The 19,414-nt window shown below is 34.6% G+C and overlaps 1 protein-coding gene across 35 annotated transcripts in view; it reads right to left on the bottom strand.

The window, feature by feature from the left end:
• Nrxn1 (neurexin 1) overlaps positions 1-19,414 on the bottom strand; it is a 1,067,728-nt gene that overhangs the window by 130,817 nt on the left and 917,497 nt on the right. For 24 of the 35 annotated variants that reach the window (XM_037198226.1, XM_037198233.1, XM_028893236.2 and 21 more), the window contains 2 exons: positions 8,774-8,863; positions 7,085-7,404 (listed from right to left, as the gene is read on the bottom strand). In XM_037198226.1, the coding sequence (XP_037054121.1) occupies positions 7,085-7,404; positions 8,774-8,863 (410 nt within the window). The remainder of the gene's footprint in view (positions 1-7,084; positions 7,405-8,773; positions 8,864-19,414) is intronic. The other 11 variants (XM_037198236.1, XM_037198238.1, XM_028893368.2 and 8 more) reach the window with 1 other exon arrangement.

Below are 19,414 nucleotides of genomic sequence, written 5' to 3'. Positions count from 1 at the left end.
GACTCGTGAAATGGAATGTTAATTCACAAAACTTATCCATAGGGCATGCAGAGAATGAGACCTCAATGAGCCTAAGGGAGGATGTGGGGAAGAGCTGCAAAGGGAAGAGACTAGCAGGTGGTATGACTTATGCAGGTCATTGTCATAGTGCAGTAGGATCTTGACAGAAGGCAGAAATGAACTATTCAGGATGCAAACAAGAAGCAGGCTATGGATAATGTCAGGAATCTGCCCTTTATATGCTTGGATGGCTTAGTGTGGGAAATGATGTACTTATGTTTGCATTTTCAAAAAATTAATTTGATATGTGGGTAAAATCTACATTAATTATGGCTAAAAATTAAAGGAGGCAAGGCTGGCTGTTTATTTATTAGAATAAGAACTAAATGTCAATGTTATTCACTTTAAATACTATCAAAATTTTATCAGGTGTTATAATTTATGAATTGTATTTGTTTATCTCAGATAAATGTTTTAAAAAGCAATGAAATAAGTTCAGTGGTGGAATGTTTGCCTGGCACATGGTGTATTATCCCCAGCACCTTCCTCCCAAACAAATAAATAGATGATAGATGATAGACAGACAGACAGACAGATAGACAGGCAGGCAGGCAGATAGATAATAGCTAGATAACTAGATAGATGATAGATAAATAGATGATAGATGACAGATGGATAGATGACAGATGATAGATGGATAGATGATAGAAATAGATAAGATAAATAGGCAGATAGATAGATAGATAGATAGATAGATAGATAGATAGATATAGAAGATAACTAGATAGGTAGCAGATAGATAGGTGATGGATAGTAGATAGATGATAAATAGATATAGAAGATAAATGATAAGCAGAGAGAGAGATGATAGATGACAGATAGATATAGATGATAAATAGATAGACAGATATAGATAGATAGATAGATAGATAGATAGATAGATAGATAGATAGATAAAACTGGGTTTTAAGATGAAATCACGTGTAAAGACAAAGGAAAAATACTCCTAAAAATACTTAGAAAAGAAGACAGCCATATGAGGAGTGAATGGGGCTGGGATGGGGGAGATGGGGGGAGTAGGAGGGGGGGCAGTGATTGGTATGTAAAATGAAAAAAAATTTAAATAAATATATTTTTTAAAATGCCATCAAAAGAAGGAGGAGGAGGAGGTAGCCAGCACTGAGCTATACAGCTTCCATCTACCTCTATTTCCCACAGGTGGGAAGGAATAATATAATACCACACCTCTTTAACTTCTGTCTCATCCTCAGATGCACACATACCCTAGGATTGGATTACACTTCTGACTTAATTAAGATACTTAGAAGTCAGAGGACACAGGCTATGAATAGACAGAGTGTATCTTGGTGTATCTCTTGTTACTTCCCCTGGCATCTAGGTCCTCAACTGAGCAATTCGCAGGCATTGGAACAATCCAGAGAAGGTGCAGGGCTCTGGATCTCAGGGTATGTCTTAACATTAACATGCAAGTATTCTTTGATAACTGATGCTTTCATCAACAATCACTTAAGCTCATTTATTCAAAAGAATTTCCATTTCTTTTTTGGCTTCTACAACCACAGGAATTCACTCAGGATTCTCCAATAATTTTCCTCTATGGCATCTGACATCCCATGGGTAGTATTCATTTGCTTGTTTGTTTGCTGTTCATCTTCCTCAACTACAATGTAACTTTGATGCAAGAAACTCGAATTTTGTGTAATGCTGGATTTCCAATGCCTAGACTAGTATCTGTAACTATTGTGCAAATGTGTTATGTTGAGTTAGTAAGCTTATGAATGACTTCATATATTGCCTAGGTCCAGCCTTATCAGAAGATATCTTAAGACTAGGCTTGCATATCCCAGTAGAATAGCTTTTCATCCATTCAAACATCCCGACCCCAAAGGTTATGCACTATACATAGTGGTCTTAAAATAAAACTTTTTAAAATGTGCACCTTTGATACTTTGGCTAGCCTGCAAGGAGAGAGAAAAACACCTTCCACATAGCAACGGCTTACCCACAATTAAAAAAAATGAATTGTGATGAATTATACTTTTCTCAACAGGCACCATTAGTTTCAGAGAACATGGCTTTGTATATCCTTTAAAATCTCTACCCGAGTGTGTTTTTTCAAACATCCACTAAAGCCTGTTGTAAAATTGTACATTAATTTAAGGGAATTCAGCAGAACGATTGGGTTAGAAAGCTAAAATTAATTATTTATGGCACCAGTAGTCTAAAAATGCAAAATGGTTATCAGGAACATGCATAATTATAAGCAACACTGTTATTTTTAATAATGAAGCCACAGCAAAGGTTAATTAATATTTTTAATAAAAATAAAATTTTGTTCTTGGGAGTTACAAAATGTATTTTGTTAACTCTAGATATTTTTCATGGAAATATGTGCTTATAGTTTTCAAACAAATAGTATTCATTTTTCATGAATAGCTAAAAGCCTCACAGAAGCAATAGCAGTATGCAAGACATTAAACATTTCTCCCCACTTGAACACTAATTGGCTTTCTTTTCATAAGAACTTGAATGAGTGGTAAGTGTCAGTGACAGATGTGAAGTGCGCACTTCTCTGACAAATAAGACTTCAGCTCTTAGCGGTCCTTTGCCTTGAGTAGATGTACTAACTTCACCTGGAAAAAACTCACCCTGGAGCCTAAGAACGGCTCACCTAAGAACGGCTCCAAGACAGTCTATCCAAATGGAGTGAATCTATCTCCATCCGTAATATTTTCTAAATTGTTTGAAATACACTCCTCCAGCCAAAAAGATACCAAACCAAAATCTCTCAAAGCATTGTTTTCTTTACTTTCTCAAGATTTTATTTTTGAAATAAAATGAAAAGGTCATGGATTCTAAGAATCAAGTCAAGATATGACAGCCAGCTTGAGCTATGCACATATAGAATGAGGTTCAATATTTACTATTAGGAAGTATGATTCTCTTGCCAAGGTAAGTTTTATATATATAAGAGAAAAAGCACAGTACAATACAGTTTATATACAGAAATAAAAGTTTCTGAGAATCAAAAAGAGCTACTCTTACTAATTACATAAAGTAACAGGTAAACACAGGAGTTCTTAGTGGCAACTGGGATGTGTGGCTGTCCTTTCAAAAAGAAAGGGGAAAATCCATGCTTTGTTAAATAATGATGAGAGGAACTAATTAAGCACATCAAGACTAGAGTCAATTAAAATTAAAAACTGAGAAGAGCTCCAAAGACTCCTAGTGACTCATTTATTACAGAGTGGCAAAAACGCCAACATGAGGGAAGGTTAATCAGTCTTTCAAATCACAGGACAGTGTGGCTGCTTGTGTTCAAAATAAAATGCAGTCTCTGATTTGATATGCTATTTCTATTATACTACATTTTCTATAAGAAAAAAATCACTAAGGTTCCAAATTATCTGTTTTTCATATAGTTTATAAAATAATTTTGAAGGGAAGAACAGAAAATACCAATGAATATTCCAAGAACATTTCAGTAATACCAAGTAATATTCCAGAGAAAAAAGTCATAATATTAACCTTCAAGGAAATCGCACTTTAGCAATAAATAAATAAGTTAATTAAAAAATCAGAAAAAGGTTAAGATGCTTGGATGTTTTCCTTTTGGTCATTTACACAAAGATCCATGCAGAACTTATTCTGAACAGGACACAGCAATAGCATGTAAAATTTTTGCATGGCAGTCTCCAGGACCAAATGGCTCTCTATGTTCTAAGAATGAATTGTGCTAATTTTTTTTTTCTTTTGTGAGAATAGGCTTTCAGAAAGTTGGTGAGAGATATTTTGACGTAAGTATTCCAGTAAAACAAAATACATAAATATTATACAACCCCTATAGAAGGTACCAACATTGTCCTGTTCCATACTTTTTTTTAGAAAAAAGCCATAGTCATCTGTACTATTTTATTAGTCTAAATTATATAAGGTTAAGAAACCAATATGAGAACTTATCATCACTCAGAAGAAAAAACTCATTCTTTTTATCTCTTAAAGCATATTTACCTATAAGTAGGAATAGATGGGGTTTTGCAGATGATATTCTGAGCACTCCTCTATTCACTGACTCTGTGAAACCTGAAATGCATTTCTCACCCAGTCCTTGCTCTGCAGGATACCTGAACAAATGTCATATCATCTATTTGAAATGAATCCAATTTAATTCTGGTGGACCAAAAATCTGTTTCCACAGTTCTAAAACATGCCACTACCTCTAGCTACACTGTCATTGTCACATAAGTGGCTCAGTGTTATCACGGAAGAAAATACACTTTGATTGAAAAAAACAGTGCAGTGTGGCTTTAGAAAAATGGAATGAGCCCTTTGGTACACAATTTAGTGGGGGACTGGATCAAAGCAAACAGATGTGGTCACTATGGACAAAGTTTAAGGACAGATGTTTCACCTAACCTTTCAAAAGTAGGCAAAGTTTTCAGAGTTGGAATTTGTATTACAAATCACTCATTATTAAAATTTTAAGATACTTGTATAATTTTTATCAAACACTATATCTATATATCAACTATCTATCATCTCTCTATGTCTTTGTATTTATATTTGTATTTATAGGGCAATTCAAAATTAAATTCTGAGATGAAAAATTGAAACAAATTATCCTATCACTAAAATCATTTGCTTTCTTTCAGAGTGATTTTCCTTCCTACATAGTGTATGCTTAATTGTTACATTAAATCATACACATGTGGCTATAAAAGTATTTCAAAAATATTTCTCAAGATGAGACATTTCTCCCACTGAATATCAGTAACAGTTGGTTTGTAATATATTAATACAAATTATTTAATTGTTGTTATTGCTCTGTGAAAATTTTAAAGATTTAAAATATCTACTTTTAAATGAAGACAGTAGTTTTTGATTTAACTCAATATCTCCTCAAATGAGCCAGGTAATCACTAATTAGATTCTTTACTTCTAGAAACCACTCCTGCCCTTGAACTTGGAATAGCATGAAAGAGTCCTCCCTGGTAATTAACAAGTACTTAAGCCTTTTCTCTTCGGATTAATTAATTTAATAAAATGCTGCCGACTATATATTTGTCTTTTAAATCAAAGAGTGATCTGCACATTTAAATTTTGTTACGAACAGCAGATGTTATTTGATAAATTAGATTAAAATAATGGTTGTCATTGTTCCTTCTTTTGAAACACCTGCAAGTTTATGTAGGAATTTTGGCTACTTAATTAATTAACAATGATACAGGCTTAGTAATAAAAATACTGAACTACCGTAAATGTATTTACAGAAACATTTCCAACCCCAAATAATACACTTGAATACTTTCTCAGGAACTCTTTTATGTAAAGGAAATATTTTACTAATTCTTTTACATTTAATTTTTCCTATTTCAGATTCACCTTGGCAAGTTGGTCACCAACAACTGAACAAGAACTTTTAAATGAAGTGCAAGTAAAGACTACCCAGCAGCATGACCAGGCATGAGTCTGTCTAAAGTCATAAGTCTTTATCCAAGGAGCCGAGTGCTGTATCATCAAAAATATCATCAATCTAAACACAGTACAGATAACTAACAACACAATGCTCTTCAAAGTAAATATTCCTACCAAAATTAATGTTATGAGGTAGCAACATTTGCTTAAGTCCACATGTCCAGAGTACATTCTGTCCATGTAGATAGTTATCAATAAATACATAATGGAGTGTGTCATATGAGAAAGCCCACTTTACTTACTAGCCAGATGCAAATAAGGAAGAAAATCCAAATGAAATAAAAATGACTTTATATTATTATAAAATATACAATATAGCACTGTACCACATTATGGATTTATATTTCAACTGGTCAATTTCCTTCTTCACCTGATTAAGTACTTAGGTTTTTTTCTTTCTTATTCATTTCATATCATTCCGTATTATTCAAAGTAAAAAATCAGCACACATTTTTTTCTTTGAAGCACATATTAACAAAATGATAGAGTACTAACACACACAGAGCTCACTATCTAGTGTTTTCTTTCTAAATTTGATAATCTCTTTCAAACGCCTGATCCCAAAGTAGTTTTTAAAATGATCATTGTCATTAGTTTCTCCTTTGAAATACAGTTTCCTAGGTAGGTGAGGATCATATATTTGAAAAATCATTATATGGTAACTATAGAAGGCATTCATTATTAAAACCAAAATGAAGCCACCAATCTTGAACCACAAAAAAACCCCACAAAATTCTGAAAGAATTAACAACTGGATATGTGCAAAACCTACAAATATCAATAAGGATCTCATATCATTTAATAGCATTTCCACAGCATCAATGGCATTTAATAAATCTTTATCACTGCTCTCTGCTGGAATGCCAATGGTGAAATCAACACATTATCTAGGCGATCAGTAAGAATTCTGCCAATGATTTTATAAACTTACCAACTCTACCAATGTCACATTTAATAATTCTATTTTCAAAAGTTGCAGATGCAAAATTTCATAATAAACTCGTTAACATGAATTCTGTTTAATTACATCATTAATTCATTACATATAATACAAAATAACTTCATTCAAGACAGTTTTTTGGTAGTATACCTCCTCTTCGCCCTCAGACAATCCAATGAGACAACCTCATAAGCAGAAAATAGGCTCATCATTCATCATGAAATCCACACACCTCACTTCTTTTATTTTGATGAGAGGCTAAGCTTAAATAAACAAAGCTTTTCAAATATGCCATTAGTTTACTTGTTTGTTAACCTTGAAATTAAAGTTTCTGCATAAATTGCAGATCCTCCCCCATCAGTATGTGCTAAACCAAAGCTGTCAAATTGAGCTAGTAACTACCAAACCAATACAGAGCCTGTGTGTGTGTGTGTGTGTGTGTGTGTGTGTGTGTGTGTGTGTGTACAGACTTCTCCTCAACAACACCCATACAACTCATATTCATAGAAGACGGACCACACACACAGTTTCCAAGAGAGGCATGCACACGAGATCAGAAACAAAATCCTGTTTGGAAAAGACACCTGCTCAGAAAAGGCCACTTTTGTGAGTATAGATCCAGAATGAAAGGATGGCATGCATGCTCACCTGGCTGACAGGCTCTTTCGTGGGGGGCTTTCCTCTTCTCGCTGTGCTGGTAGCCAGGGTTGTGGTGGTCTCCATGATTGAGGTGGACATCTCAGACTGCATGGCAGTGGCTGTCGACTCAGTTGTCATAGAGGAAGGCACTTCACCAACCAGCCTCACATTTCCCACTATGGCGATGTTGGCATCATTCTCTGCTGCCATATTCAGAACTTTCAAGCCATTGTAGTAAAGCCCAGAGAGCTGGCCCTGGAAGGGCTGGCCCTGTTCTTTCCCGCCAATTATTATGGTGGCTTGGCTATTGAAGATTGTGAGCTGACGCCCTGTAAAAATAATATTACATACATGCAAAAATGTTGATTGTGAACTCTACATTCTACAAAGGATGATAAAAACAGATCTTTTATGGGGTGGATAATGAGAGCAATAAACTATAAGAGAGGCATTTGACTCATAATTCATTGCTTAGAAATGAGGTGTCCATGAAATGCATAATTACTGGCAAATACTTATAAATTTTCAACATATTATAAATGTAGTGCTTTTGCTAAAAGACCAATCAAACATATATATGACAAATCAGTTTTTAATGGATCCCCTTTTCCTTTGCCTCAAGAGCTTATTGTTGGTCTCTCAAATTTAAATTGCTAAATTTAAAAAGTATGATATATCTAACATTTCAAATATTTGTTATCCTAAAATCACCTCTGAGGTAAACTAATCTGTAGGAGCTAAAGCCTAATTTTAAATTTTATTGTAAAAAATTTCATAATTCACATAATGCCCATACAACTCTATATGCTATTCTTTAGAAAAGTTTATTTTTTGGAAGGCAATAATCCATTGTTATTTCAATTATTCTATTTTCCGGCAATCACACTGAAAGGAAACGAATGGTTTATATTGAGCTTGTCAGAGTCAAAAAAGAGTTCCAAAATATTTTTCTGATTGGCTTTCAGCAAGTCTATCAAAACAGAACAAAATAAAATGAAAAAAAAAAAAAAGTAGCTTCAGATGTAAAAAGCGGCTTCAGGAATGATACACAAACCAATGGAGAAATCATGGCACATTTCCATCAAACAGTCCTAGCAACAGTACCATTATCATCAAATGGAGACTCCAGGGTGAGCAGAGTTCCCTCTGCTCATAAAGCATGCACACAACTTGAAGTTCAGTTTTAATTAGGTTTGTTCCCAAATGGTCTCAGAAGCTTCCAAACGTTAAAGGGACTTCATTTTGACTGGCAATTCATATTGCCCACTATTTAAGATTCCTAGAGTTTAAACAAAGAGTTTTTTTTTTTTCAGGACCATGATAAAGATATCCGAACTACATATGTTTTAGTTAATAATTTAGAGGCTGGAACATGGATATAATCTATAAACGATTTATCATTTTGGTTAATGCTTGCTCTGAGTACCTTCATAGATTGAGTTAGTGGATTATATTTAACAGTCCCTTTAACCTTAAGTTAACTGGGTAAGATTATTAAACCGTTGGTACTTCTAAAAATGTATAGAAATTATTATACAAGGTATGCAAATATTACTATCTACATTTTACTGTTTTAAATTTGTTTTTAATTTAGTTTTACGGAAAATTTATTTTTTATGTTTATTAGTGTTACAATGAAGTACTACTTGGTTATGTTCAAATTATTGTTTTATTTGAAGTTTTAATCAATGTTTTTACCTTTGTCGAGTAGCCATTCATCAACTACTCGACCAAGTCGATATGGAATTCGCTGTCTAGCAATCGCCAGGCGCTCGTTATCATTGTTTCCTTTAAAGTTTAAAGAGACATTTCATTGGTTAAAATCTGTAAGGTCAAAGGTTAAAAGTTAATACTTAAAGCTTGAGCTATACAGTTGCCACATGATTTTTTGAAATTTGGACTTTTAAAAAGTTCTACCTAGAACATCTCATGTCTCAGACTTGTCATTCATTCATTTATTTTATTTTAGCAAACAAAATTATTCCTATGTTAATTGAAAATTAGAAATCTGCATTTGAGCTAGGTTATTAAACTTATGTTATAGACAGACCCGAACAACCCATTTAAACAGCATATAATCGCTTTACAAAAAAATGACCCTTGACCTCAGGGTTTTGTCTTTTTGATGTTTCTTATTAACTAGTTAAACATGTTCAGCTACAACAGGTTTAAGTTTTCAAAATACATTCAACCTCTTATTCCAGATTAGTAATTTATGAACACCAAACTTAGCACTGTCTTCGGTACACCGAAGCATCTCAAATAGGCCTAGCATACTTTATTCCCTATTAAGACCACATATTCCCTTATCATTTCATTTAAGAAAACCACAATGTCCAAACAGTTCTTGTGCATTCCACCAAAACTGGTTTATCAATCACTTGTGCATCATAAGTGATTACATCTCTAATTATCCAAACGTGAGTTAGGAAAGGCTTTGACAAGAGTGACTTTGAGTTGAGTGTCCTTCGGTTGTACTTAAAGCCTAACATGCTGAAGCAGGTAGCATTTGAAGAAATTATATTTCAGTCTTTGTATACTCAGATACCCGCTTACTATTAAGTTATTCTCTTTTGGAAAGGTGTAAGAGCTTAAGGGACAAATGAAGCTGTAAACACTGTCTCTCAGCTACAGATCTGAACTAAATGAGAGCCTTGTATCTCTGAATAGAAAATATTGTCTGCTAGAAACACTGTTCACATTGACCTTGAATCAAGCTTGCAAATAGACGAGTCTTTTCTTCATCTATAAAGCACTTAAAAGGAGCCTGTGCCGCTGTCAGTGCTCAGTAGAGTAGAGTGGAAGAGAAGTCTTTCCATTTCATTAAAATTAGGTAGAACAGGATTTGGAGGCGGGACATTTTAGCAATAGCTTGAGCAAGGATTAAGAGTTGAAAGAAACCTTAAATTATAGTGTTCCCTGTATAGAATGACTGAGGTGTGTTGCTAGGGAAGAAAACAGGTACACCCTCCCCTCAGATTTATAATTATTTATAAGGGGCTTTCACTTTCTATGCTAATGTTGTGATGTATTATACTTACCATAGTAAACCTACCCTAACATAGCTCATACACCTTTGGAAAAAGAGGGAAAAACTATCATTTAGATCATCTCAGTGAGCCTATTATTCAAATGTCAATGTGACTGAAAATATTTCACACGTTAATATTCAATTTAAAATGCAAACACGGTTGAGCCAAATATATATTTAATGAAAACATTGAGCTGTGTTTCTCTAGACCATGTAATCATTTAAATGTTGTAAAGTTGTATTACATAATGTAGAAATTAATTTTTGATAAACTGGTTATCTTTTAAAAAGTGATATACACAGCAAAAAATTCCAACTCTATTTTTAAAATGTATTCACAGTTTGTGTTCTTTTAGTGTGTGTGTATGTGTATACTATAGAAACATGCAAAAGCTTAATATTTCCTGTCCTAGGGCAATGTGACTATTGAGGAACTATGTGATTTTTGTATAATGATTATGTTTTTACATGCCTAATTGAAAGGTAACTATAAAATATTTTTCAAAACACATATCCTTTTCTCTGTGGACTTCCTTATAAGCCCATATTCATAGCAGTTCTCAGTGGCATAACTTGCCTCACAACTTTATGATTTACATGGTTCCTTAAGTTGATTTTTATGCTAGAGTTTTCCCATTGTCTGTGGTAACGCACATCTCCTCAGGCATCATTCAACACCAGTTCTGTACATCCCTCTTAATTACTCTGACCATCTTTAACATCCTCCTGTATCTCTCTGCAATAAATTCAACTAATTCTCCACACACCAACTAATACTTAAACATACCACAAAACCTTTACCTTTAAACCTTTAGTTTGTCTTTGGGACAAACTCTTCCCTCTTTAGTGATGTATCTGTACACTCTCAGGTCCCATATTATGCCCACTGCTTCATTTAAGCTCCATCTTATGGTCATCATTCCTTGCCCTACTCTTGAGATACACAAGTCTTCCTTCAACTTTCCTTTGAGACACTCTCCCTCGCCTACCTTATCCCCATCTTTTCTAGCCAAATATAACTCATTAATAGAATAATCTTGGCAAAAACATTGCTTTTCAGAAGGCATTCCATGATATCTTCAAGTTAGAATATCTGACTGCATACTTCACAGCTCCTGAAACACACACCTTGGAAATTGGCATTAGCCTTCGAAGTTACCTATTTAATGAATAGTTTTCTTTGTAACTCTGAAGTGGCACAAAGTCAAAATTATGTAGTGTTTACTGATTCTACAGTGTTTTCACAATACCCATCACACAAAATCCCATCATATATCTGTACAATGAAATAAAGCAAGGAATATTGGTTCCAGTTCTCATAGTCCTGTGGAATCATGTCAACACTGCCAAGCCCAGGGACATTTAGAAGAAAGTAAAGTGGATCATTGTGTCCAGAAAATAAATCATACATAGTAAGCTTCCCTTTGTACTTTCCAAGGGGGGGGGAAATCCACATTTCTCTTAAATCTTTATCTATTTTATGGATTTTTACTGATCTATACAATCAATCAATTTGTTATTTAAAATGTGCCCAAAGTCATATAACAAGAAAGCATAGATTTAGTTGTGCAGGAAGGTTAGAGAAAAGGTCCTAAATAAGATAAGTGAAAATAAATAATATATTCTTTCATAATGAGTTGAAAAGGACACATGAAATATGTGAATACATGCAATTTGTCCTTACAGCTTTGACTGAATCTATCTGTAGTAATATAATTGATAGGGCCTGAATGAACTCAATATCTGTTAGAGATCTTTGAGATTCAGCTAAAATAAGAACACAAACACGGCTTATGAGTGAATACCTCAGGTCAATTAAATGACTGAAAGTAAAAACAATTTACAAAATAGAGAAGGTAGTAAAGACAGGAGTGAAAATGTAAGATAATTTGTAAGGAAGGCAGCTGAATAGAGGAGGTCATAAACTCCGACACCCTGAACATCAGATGCCAGTAAGTTCATGCAGCATCTTCTTTAATGAAAAGGTAATTTGAAATCAAATGACATGCCATTCTTTGTAAACATAATAGGTAGAAAATCAGATGGTATTTGCTACATCTAAATGCACATTTACTTTCCTATTTTGTACTAATACTAGGCAAAAAATCAGTAGCTTTTCTGGACACTCGTAATATGGTGAACCCAATGCTAAGTAGAATAGAGAGAGTGCTGTGTCTCATAATCAGGGAGCTCCGGGCTCAGGTGATCCTACTGCTTCAGCTTCCTAGCGCCTGAACTATGAGACGAGCATGGCACAGCACTTCGCTGATCATGTTTTTATCAAAGGTGCAACCCTGCTTCTAATACTGTGTGTAAAAGAGTTCAAGACATTCAGGATTACAAGGGAGGGCTAACTATTTTCACCCTAACTTTATGATTATCACGGGAAGCTGTGTAGGGGATGAAGTAGTTTAAGTACATTATTTTAAGTAATGTACTTGCTTTAAAACCAGGGAATAATAAGTGTTCTATTAGTGGTTCCACTTTGATGAATTATGGACAAGCACAAAATATATATTAGGTATTATATTAAACATAAATATGTGTGTCTTTTATGTAGTGAAACATATTATTCAAATAATATGCTACAAAGATGTTATAAAACTAGAAAACAAGAAATAAGATGGGTTACTGGTTTCAAAATTTATGGTGATATTTACTTTTAAAACATTAAGAATTTTGTATTTTTTAATTGTATTTAATCTCACCCATTGTTCAACATCTCTCTAGAGCTTACATGCAATACAAGGAACATTAACTGGCTCATTTCAAAAGACCATGAACATATACAATTTCCAATGTCCATTTTATGTATTTATTTTTAGAGAAAAGACTTGGTCCATAATACAAATGATGAAGGAACACTATAGAAAGCTTCTAAGGATAGCAAAATAAAGTAGATGCAGGATAACAGCTGGCATTAGGAACATGGAACATACATAAAATGCAATGAAACTGAAGATGGAGCTCTTGGAAAAAACAATTTAATCTCCAGGTTTTCTCACCAGAGGGAAGATGCTGAAAACATGACTCAGTTGTGAATAATTTATCTTTTGGGGGTTATTAATAGGGTCCAAAATTTTTACAACTTAACAAAATTACAAAATATAACTATGGCGATAGGCTAAACACATGTCTCAGGTTGATGTAAACAGATCTTCTTGTTAAATGGTTAAAGGACAGTAGTTAAGCTGGGTATGGCAGCCCTATGTATAATTCTTGTGCTAGAGAAGATGAGGAATGTGGATTGCTGCAGATTAGAGGTAGTCTGGACACAGAATGAGGTTCAAGGCAGCCTAGATGGCTGAATGAGACCATGTCTCAAAAACAGTACAAAAAGGATGCAAATTTGTTCTCATATTACTTTTCCTTTATAAAAGCATGGTGGAGATTCTTTTTTTGTTTATTTGTTTTTCCTCTAGATAGTCATGTGTAGACTCAATCTATTGGTATCCTCACTGAAACTATCACTCATAACATACACTCTCTGGTGAAGTACTTCTCAAGCAATGAAGCTGCACTTTGAAAGCTTTGGATTTCTTCTTTTATTTCCTGTTTGTTTTGTTTTTTGCAATTACAAATGTATTAAATATTTTTGACAGGAAGAGAGTATCTGTAACACCTATCTCTGTCAATGTCACTATGAGAACAAATGGGGAGTTCAGAGTGGAAAGAGTTGGGTCAAACACTGACCAGCAGGCTTTACATCAGTCCCCTCCACTGGCCAAGCTATCTTGTTCTTGCTGGATTCAGAAGTGAATGAAGAACAGAATCATCTTTTCATTGAAAAGTAGCATGGAGATCCTGTTATGACTAAACCTATACACTATCATTTTCACATGGATAGATGGACGGTTTGCTTATACCCACCTCTAAAATGTGTGTATGTTGCAATCGACTGGCTCCAAATCCACAGCAATGTATCTCCCTTACATTACCACAGGGTAGGATTACCTGAGTGCATTACCATGCCCAGCCAGGCCATTATCTTTTAATTATTGATCAAGAAACTTTATTGCCTGATGTGTTAGTGTTTGGAGATGAATCATGAAAACAGAACCTCTTTCAGTCAGATTATTGCCCTTATGATTGACAACCCCTTAAGCTCCATATCTTTTCTCTGTGCAAAGACTCAGTAAGATGATGGTCATCTGTGACCTCCAAAGTACACTCTTCCAGACCCCAAATCTGCCAGTGCTTGTCTTGGATTGCTGAGCCTCCTTAACTGTAAAAAAGAATGTTTCTGTTTACAAGACACCCTGCTAGTGGATGCTGTCACAGCAGTTCAGATAGATTTGGATACTATGTAACTAAAAATATTTGGCTTAGTGTTAAACTTCATGATGAGACTCAGAGAATAAAGGGAAGGAAAATTTTAAACATAATTTTAGACCTATTGGGTAGCAGAAATAATCTGTATGAATGTAACCAATACATGTTTTCTTACATCCCTTTTAAATCTCCATTCTTTTGTAATTTTTCCTTGAGAATCACATAATTTGCATTACCCTTGAGGAAAAAAAAGTGGAGAAAAGCAATACTGTAAAGCAAACAATGTCAAAGAAAAATATGACAACAGAGAAAAGGAAAGAAGAAAAATATTTTTGTTTCTATTTTGCAAGCTTCTTATTTCATGAGGTTTTAGCACTGTGCAAAAAATCCTAAAGAGTTCTGAAAACTATATATATTTAAAGAGGTATCTGGGAGATGGCTTAGGTCTCTTGATTTTAAGGGAGAAGGCAATATTTGAATATGCCTGAGTCCGGAAGGCAAATCAAAGTTTAACATAGTTTCCAAATTGCTGTAAGTTTAAAAGCAACATTGTTACATAATTTCTCACTAAATGCTACACCTGTGGTTGGTACGCCAACTGCTAAAGTGAAGTAATGCATAATTTCACTTGTAATATTCCTAGTAAATGGATTGTGAACATCAATGACATCAATGAAGGAACAAAATTTGGAAAAAAATAACTATTCTATTGAAAACACTGTCATATATTTCACTTTTATCTGACATCTTTGAAAGTGTGTTAGGCATCAAATACATTGACCTCTTAACTACTTCTCTAAAGTCCACTGGTTGCTAACTGATTAACCTCTAAACATTTGGTTTATTTTCCAATTCTGTTACCTAAGCCAGTCTGCTCTGAAAATACACACACACACACACACACACACACACACACACACACACACACATACACACACACACACACACACACACACACACACACACACACAAGTCTGGCAAATTTATTTCTTTTTTAAAGGTTAGCTCAGGTTTCTCAAGGAAGTATTTCCTGTGCTCCTCATCCCTTTACCAAATTACTGTAAATCCAATATGTGATCTTGCAGCATTCATAGGAATATTTAGAAACATAATGAATACATTTCTACAATGGCTTCTGGACTGTGTAGGTTCATTAGGGTAAGGGCCATGTCTACCTTTTCCACTGTTATATGCTTTTTCTTAACACAATGCTGGTCATATTGTGATTGGTAAGGAATTCCTAAGTGTAAGTTAAATCCACTCAGTGTATGTATTGTATGTTAATGCAATGGTATTTGCTGTTCAAGAATCATAAAGCAGGGTTGGTGGTGTAGCTAAGTGCTTATCAACATGTACAAGGTCCTAACTCCAGCAAACACACACACACACACACACACACACACACACACACACACCTCATAAAGCAGATGTTAGTGCTAAGCAATTCTATACATGTACTAGGACTTAGCTGTCTGTTCTGATTTAATTGTCATTGAAGTAAGACTAGGGCAAGTCAAATTCTGAAAAAAAGTATTTTATGCTTTATCCATTACCTATCCTCCCACTGGGTCTTTGTATTGTGCAAAAATAAATGTTGACCAAGAAATAAAACCACTTCAGATTCTCTTTTTCTAATGGCATAAAGAGCTAATGGTTGGTTTGGTCAGAGAGAATTTCTGATGGTAATTCAATTCCCCAATTTACAGTGTATATGGGACAAAGTCTAGGACTCAGTGAATCCCGATATATAAATAATATATATATATTAATATATATCATATACATATATATACAGTTGCTAACACTTTTTCCAAAATTAATTTTAACGAATATATCCTTTAAGTGAAGTGGCATGTATACTAGCTTCCAATGTTTATCAACAAATATAATAATGGTCTATAAACAGCACTGCCTACTTTTGGCTAAGTAAAAATATGAAAACACAATTGGTATCTAAAACATCAGGCAAAAAAAAATCATGGACCTCATAGTGAGAGTTGTCATGGACTCAGGCTATTTTCTGGATTTACAAGCCCTCACTGAATAATAGACACATAACTGCCAGAATCTAAAGATGGCCTACCCCCATCCAACAACAGGATATGGTGAACTAAGAGACTTACAACTAAACTTTATGTATTTTTATGTATTCTGAAAAAAATCAACATTTCAAATATGAATTAAAAACTATAGAGGGCCATTAAGAAATCAGATAATAATGTATTGAATAGATTTTGTGCCTTGTGAATTGTCCTATTTACACATATAGATTCTTTAGGTCAATATTGACAATGAGCCTAGACCATAAGAACCTTTCATTCCCCATTGGAAAAACTGAGGTTCCAACAGATGACGTGATTACATGGCACCATGTAAGTTGTATATGACTCCAAAGCTATTCCATTGCACAGATATGGTTGGCAGCAGTGGCTTTTACCAGCCTGAATCATAAAAGCTCAGTATCATCTCAAAGTACTTTCTTATATAATAAAAGATGTCATGGTCTTGTCTATAAAGTGTCTGCCTATAAACTTTGGAGTGAGATTATCCTCTTGGGCGCATGAGAGCTGCAATCTTCCAAAAATCCTTGTGGATTCACAGGAAAGCTATTATAAACCATTTCCATTTTATAGATTAGTATGCAGAAGCAGAGGAATAGTAAAGTATTCAAAGACATATTACAGCTGAGAACCCAGCAAAGAGCAGAATTTAGATTTCTTCTTTTTACAATGAAGCTCTGCCATGCATAACCACCTGAGGCATCAGATGTTACCAGATTCCTTGTCTTCACACCCCAAGCCACGATCCTATCTACTAAATTTACTGCCTTCTTTATACTGGCCCACTCCAGAGACAAGTTGGAAAACGAAAGAGGGTCTAAGGTATGCATCAAAAGACAGTACACTTCATTGCCTGTTGAGTGGAGGGACAGAACTCCGAAACACATTTTACTGGAACTTTATATTTGTTCTTTTGTGTTCATTCTCATCTCTTAGGTATTGTTTTCCCTCTATCCATTTCTAGAGTTCTGTTCTCACATTGTTTAATAACCCAACGTATGTACTGAAACACATCTATCTTTTCTAAATATGCCTCTTTTTTTCTTTTTTCTCTAGATTCTATAAATGAACCCTGTTTTTTTTAATTGTGGTTTTTGTTTTTGTTTTGATAGCTTGCTAAGTGTGAGCTTAGCAACCTGACTCTAAGAAGTCAGCTCACAAGCACTGGCTGAACTCTGTCTGAATGTACTGAGTCAAGTACGTGTCACAGGGATCTTACTATGGGGGCACATACACGTTGGGGACACAATGGACAGACACCTGGTATATGTCAACATTCCAGACAAGAGATGGTGTGCCACAATCATAAAATTTGCCACCATGCAAAATGCAGAAATTCAGAGACAGTGATGGATTAGAACAAAGAAGCTGTGATTGAATACAAAATGTTTTCACATTGATCACAAGCTAAATTTCAGTGAAATAACTCGATAAAATGCACTGGTAATGAAGAGGGTTCATAATTGATAACTTCCTTTATATTGACAACAACTTCAAATTACAAAAATTTCTTACATAAATATACTTTCCAATAATATGTGATTTCTAAAGTAATTATGGATATGAATGACTAAATATTCATGACACTAGACATAAATAGGTAGTATATACAATAGCAGTCACTAAATGAAATATGATGCAAATTGGCAAGATTTTAAAGGCAACATATAGAGATAATAAATATTTACTAGCATATTGTTCCAATTGTCAATGATTTATAAATACTACATGTATACATACTTAACTTTTGCTCACACTGTGGGCCTGAGAAAACATACAAACATCTTCTGTCAATTAAAACAGTTTCTTAATGCACTGCTACATCCCAAAGTCCCTGGCAGTCACCTCACTTAATGCACAGGGCAGAAACCAAGAAGGGAAAAGCTCTGTTCATGACAAATGCTTCAGATGACATTGCAGCTCCCTCCTCCTGTGAAACAGCAAGCCCAGGCACTTGTGCAGTCCCTGGAGTGATAATTTCCTGTAGATGTGATCACAGAAGGTCAAAGACTGACTACTACAAGGTTCAATGGTGCTTTAGAGAAGAAACTAAGAGGGTATGCCTAACTTGTGTTAGAACGTCCCCACTGTGTGTCCCTCTTTTCTATAGCTCACCATTGAGACATCCAGTTTTCCTTTGTACACAAATTTGTAGAATAACTTGTTCCTACTAGCTGGGCACATTCAAAGCAATTTTTTTTTTTAGATATTGTCCCATCAGATTAATTAGAAATAAAGACAGCCTTGAGCATTTTCTCACTGTCTGTGTGGAATAATTTCTTTCCTAAGCTTTCAGACATTTGTTTCCCAATGCAAAGAGACAGGATATCATATCAAAAACCAGCAGCAGTAAATGAGAGCAGCAGGGAAAAGTATATAATTGAATGCAGAGCCCAGTCTGGTAAATTAAAGGTCATACTATGTTGTAATACATGCCAAAGAGGCCCTTTGTGCTGCTGTGCAGCATTTAAGATAGAAAAGAATTTCACAGCTACAACAACAGAAAGTGTTGTTTCTACATGTGATGTAGCTACAACATCACAAACAGACATAGTGATGACTGAAATAAAAGAAACGGAAGCAGCCCACTTTCTTATGAATGACATTTTGCCATTTTCTAGATTCGAAGAGTCTGAGCACTCATAGGCTCTAGGACCCCAATAAGAACTTGGTAGAAATGTATTCTCTAAGGCAACTTCTCCTGTATCTCATTTATAAAGACCCAGAAAATGGTGCAGTGCAGCTGGAATTTCTACATCTCTCACAATAATTTTCTCCTGCCTTTGTGAAGATTCAGATTGTTCTTTGGAGGAAGGAAGCAGAGGATGCCTCATATATGGTGTGATAGAGCTGAGTGTCACACTGAAATTTCTCAGGATTCCAGTGGGAAAAACTGAGTCTTATGAGTGGGAAATTCTAATCTCATTTTCAATGGTTCAAATCTATTTCTTCTCCTTGTAACTGTAATGTGTATTT

The sequence above is a fragment of the Peromyscus leucopus genome, chromosome 22 (genome assembly GCF_004664715.2).
Source record: "Peromyscus leucopus breed LL Stock chromosome 22, UCI_PerLeu_2.1, whole genome shotgun sequence".
Taxonomy (NCBI): domain Eukaryota; kingdom Metazoa; phylum Chordata; class Mammalia; order Rodentia; family Cricetidae; genus Peromyscus; species Peromyscus leucopus.
The sequence above is the reverse complement of the archived record's forward strand: the minus strand, read 5'-3'. Positions and strand labels throughout refer to the sequence as shown.